This window comes from Suricata suricatta, chromosome 17 (genome assembly GCF_006229205.1).
Source record: "Suricata suricatta isolate VVHF042 chromosome 17, meerkat_22Aug2017_6uvM2_HiC, whole genome shotgun sequence".
NCBI classification, from domain to species: domain Eukaryota; kingdom Metazoa; phylum Chordata; class Mammalia; order Carnivora; family Herpestidae; genus Suricata; species Suricata suricatta.
The window spans coordinates 34,163,857-34,167,802 of record NC_043716.1 but is presented as its reverse complement, the minus strand read 5'-3'; the positions used below and the strand labels follow the sequence as shown (position 1 = coordinate 34,167,802).

General features: G+C 60.4%; 1 protein-coding gene across 1 annotated transcript in view; it reads left to right on the top strand.

Annotated features, from left to right (window-relative positions):
- The window catches only part of NGFR (nerve growth factor receptor), a 21,574-nt gene that overhangs the window by 1,574 nt on the left and 16,054 nt on the right, over nucleotides 1–3,946 (top strand). Inside the window, exon 4 of the mRNA XM_029927013.1 lies at nucleotides 5–189. Within this exon, the coding sequence (XP_029782873.1) occupies nucleotides 5–189 (185 nt within the window). The remainder of the gene's footprint in view (nucleotides 1–4; nucleotides 190–3,946) is intronic.

Here is a 3,946-nt window from a genome sequence, read left to right as displayed (position 1 = left end):
GGAGCCGCGGCCAGCTCCCGGGGGCGGGCGCCGGAGCGCAGCGCGGCGCAGCCCTCTCCGGCCGCCGAGCGGACTCAACTGGAAGCCGAGCGCTGCCGCGGGAGGCGGGCGACTGGGGCAGGTGCCGCGGGCTGCGCCATGGACGGGCCGCGCCCGCTGCTGCTGCTGCTGTTGCTGCTGCTCCTGGGGGTGAGTGCAAGCCGGAGGGGAGCCCGCGCCCTCTCTCCGGAGGGAACCCCAATGAGCTCAGGTTCCCCCAAGGGAACACGGAACAGAGCAATGGGGGGGGGGTAGTGTCCCAGATGCCGGGCGTGGATGGCAGGAGAGGAGCTCCGATGCCTGGATCCACGGAGGAGCGTCGCCGGTTCTCAGAGCGCAGAGGCGACCCTGAGACCAAGGATAGAGATGCGGGAGAGAGGGTCGCAGGGACGCGGGGTCCTCAGGTACCGCGGAGGGTGTGCACGGCAGAGCTGAGAGGGGCTCTCTCGGATGCCTGGGTCCTTCCGAAGAGGGCGCTTGGATGCTGGGATCTCGAAGCGACTTTTCCCGTGAGCATCTTGATCTCTGGAGGGTAGTGGGACGAAAGGAAGGGGAATGGGACGGGGATTGGAGATGCGGAGGGACAAGCGGAGATGGGGCAGGGAACTGGAGCCGAGGAGATAGAACAATGGGGGAGGAGGTTGGAGGGACTGGAGGCAGAGGGGACCGGGCATCGGACAATGAGGGTCTGGGCAGACAATGGGGGGGAGGGGCGTGGGAGGGAGAGCTTCGGGGACCTGGGGTCGGTTGCAGAGAGAGAAGTGGGTTAGGGAGGGCAGGAAAAGGACGGCAGCGAGGGAGACAGAAAGATGCAAGCAAATTGAAAGAGGCAGGAGAAGGGAGAGCGGACCCTGAAGTGGTCGGGGCCCCGCCTGCTCGCCGAGGCACCGTGGGACAAGCCGACAGAGCGGAGGGACCGACGCTTCCCGCGCCTGTCGCGTGCTCTCTCTCGCGGCCTCGCCCAGTCCGGGAAATGCGGCCGGGGATCCGAGGCGGGGAAGGGAGCGCCCACTTCGCCGGGGCGAACCTGTTCCCGGGTTCTCTCACGACCCACGGGCTCCTCTGACGCGCTTGCTGTCGTGATTTGAAGCAGCGCCTAAGGCCGAAAGGGACGGAGCAGACGTCGTGCGATCCGGTCTGGCCGCAGCCAAGTTTCAGGGTGCAGAGCGCTGGGACTCGCAAGGCGGGGAAGGTGCCGGCGGAGCGCAGCCCCGGGTCGCGCTGGCCGAGGTGGCCCGCAGGGGGCGCTCAGCTGCGACGGCTATGCCACCCGCAGATTCGGGCGCGCCTCGGGCCGCGCGCCGCGCCCCCATTCGGACCCCACTGAGTTAAGCAACCCGAGCGCCGCGCCGGCAGTTCGCTGGGCTCCAGCGCCCAAGGGAGTCTGGATTCCGCCCGTGCCCCGCCCAGCTTTCAGTGGAGACGGTGGGCACCGAAGGAGACGGAGGCGCTCAGGTGCCTCGGATCCTGCCTCCGCATAGGACAGCGGGTCCTCTTAAGCATCTAAGTCCGTCTGGTGACAGTCCCTAGATATTCAGGCGATGTGAACAGAGGCGAAGACGTGTCCTCACTCTCCCTGCCATCTTCATCTCTTACCTGAGCCTTGCATCCGCAACCCCCATTTTACAGGAAGAAAGACTGAGAGGCTCTGAGAGTTTAAACGACTTGGCCGAGGTCTCACAAGCAAGTTAAACCCCAGTGCTAGCTAGACCGTCCCTCACCTGATTCCCAGCTCGGTCCCCAGGCCTCGGAAAGGGGGCAGGTCGGCTTCTCAGCTCGTTTCTCCGCGGGGGCGGGCTTGATACCACCCTCAGAGTTGGCGGGCGGCGGAATTCGGGGGCCACGGTGGGCAGAGACCCTCCCCGGGCACTGGCAGAGCTCAGCGCCTTGGAGCTGTCAGCACCTGTGGCTTCTCCGAAGATTTGGGAGTGACTATGGGCATGTTCGCTGACTAACGCGGCGGGTTAGAGATGCAGCTTGACTGGAGGGATGGGACTGGGGCGGCCAGCGGTGCAGAGCTCAGAGGGGCGAGGGTGCGGGCTCCAGATCAAGGCTGGAGAGAGTGTCCTCCCAGTAGAGAAGGGGCGAGGAAGGAGGGGAGCTGGGCGCCGAGCGCCTGGGAGCTCAGGAAGGTGGGGGCCCGCGCGGAAAGGAGACCGAAACGCCTGCGGCTCTGGCCTGCGCCTCGCCACCGGGCTGCCGTCTCTGGGCTGGCTCTGCGCACCGCGGCGGTCCGAGTTTCTTCCTGGGCCGCGGCGAAGGAGTGCTGAAACCAGAGCGCGTCCCGGCGGCTGGGCTGGCGGGCCGCGCCGGTAATGGAGGCACTTTGTCATTCAGACGTCTGTAACCGGAGCCGCCGGGCTGGCTAATGCGTCTAATCGGGATGCAACGAGGACAGCAAATGGGAGGACAAGAGCGGCCCGGGCGGCGGGGGAGGCGGCTCCGGGATGGAAGGGGTCCCCACCCCCCTGTACCAGCCGGGGTCCATTCACACGCCTAGATGCTGTCCTGGGGGTGGGTGGTGGGGAGGTGGGAGGAAGCAAATTGGTAGAGTGCCTACTTTTGTGCCACGCGCCGCCCTGGGTAATTTCTATTGTGTCATTTAATCCTTATAAGATCCCCGCAGAGTAAATCTAGTTATTCCCGTAGAACAATTGAGGGAGGTGAACCTCCCAGACTTTCAGGCATGAAACCCGGCTGCCCGGGTTCCTAAGTGGTGGCGCCCCTGTTGTAGCCTGGGATGCTTGGCTTGGAGTTTATTCTGTCCTCCATGTGTCAGCCTCCCCTCTAGTCGCCCCCCCCCCGCCCCCAGCCTTCTAGATCAGGGAGGGACACGAGGTCCTTAACCATCACTAGCCCTGAATATTAGATCTATGTCCTATGTCCTTGGTGCTGCATATTTGGAACTGAGCCCTGCCACTCCCCTGACCCACGGTCTCCCCCACCCCCACCCACCCCGCCCCTTTCACAGTCTTCATGCAACATCATTCTCAGTAATGAGTTCTTGCCTCCTACCCTAAATTCAACCTCTATCTAAAGGCGTGGAGGCATGTGCCAGTGTCTCTGCTAGGTTTGCATCGACCTCAAAGCCCCTCCACTCTGTGAAAACTCTCCAGTCCCAGGGCGGTGGCTAATGGCTCCATTCACCTAAGGAGTCCTTTGCTGAAACTGTTGTGAATGGTTAGGGCTCATCATAGGGAAGCAGTCATATGGTTTCAAATTCTTTCAACTCTTTTCTTTTTTAAATTTCTCTGTGTATTTATTTTTGAGACAGACCATGAATGGGGGAGGGGCAGAGAGAGACAGACAGAATCCGAAACAGGCTCCATGCTCTGAGCTGTCAGCACTGAACCCAATACGGGGCTCGAAGCCACCAACCGTGAGGTCATGACCTGAGCTGAAGCTGGATGCTTAACCAACTGAGCCACCCAGGCGCCCCGTCAAATTCTTTCAACTCTTTAGTGTGTCTTCTGTTTTGTCCAATTTAAAAAGAAAAACAAAACCATTTTAAAAACTCTATTCATCTCAGGGTGAGCCCACCTTAGTTTTTTGAAAGCCTTGAGATGGCAAAAAGATGGCAAAACATTCTCAAAAATGGGATGACATCATTCCATTAAATTGGAAATGAGTAAAAGTAATAAATGTACATTTCAGGCAAATGTGTCTAGCATTTTGGTAAAATGATCATTTTGAAGCAAGAAGCCGAGTCATTCCCAATATTGTCCCGAGTTGGACCAAGTGAGGGTGTGGCACGGGCCATGAGTCAAGCCACTTGGGAGAATGGCCTCTGTGAGCCTCAGTTTCCCCAGCTGTCAGAGGAGATGAAGGCAGTCCCTCAAGTCTTTTCCCCTCAGCATCTTGGCTTCTGGTGTGACTGTTTGGAGTGATATTTCCTCTCTCTCCAGGA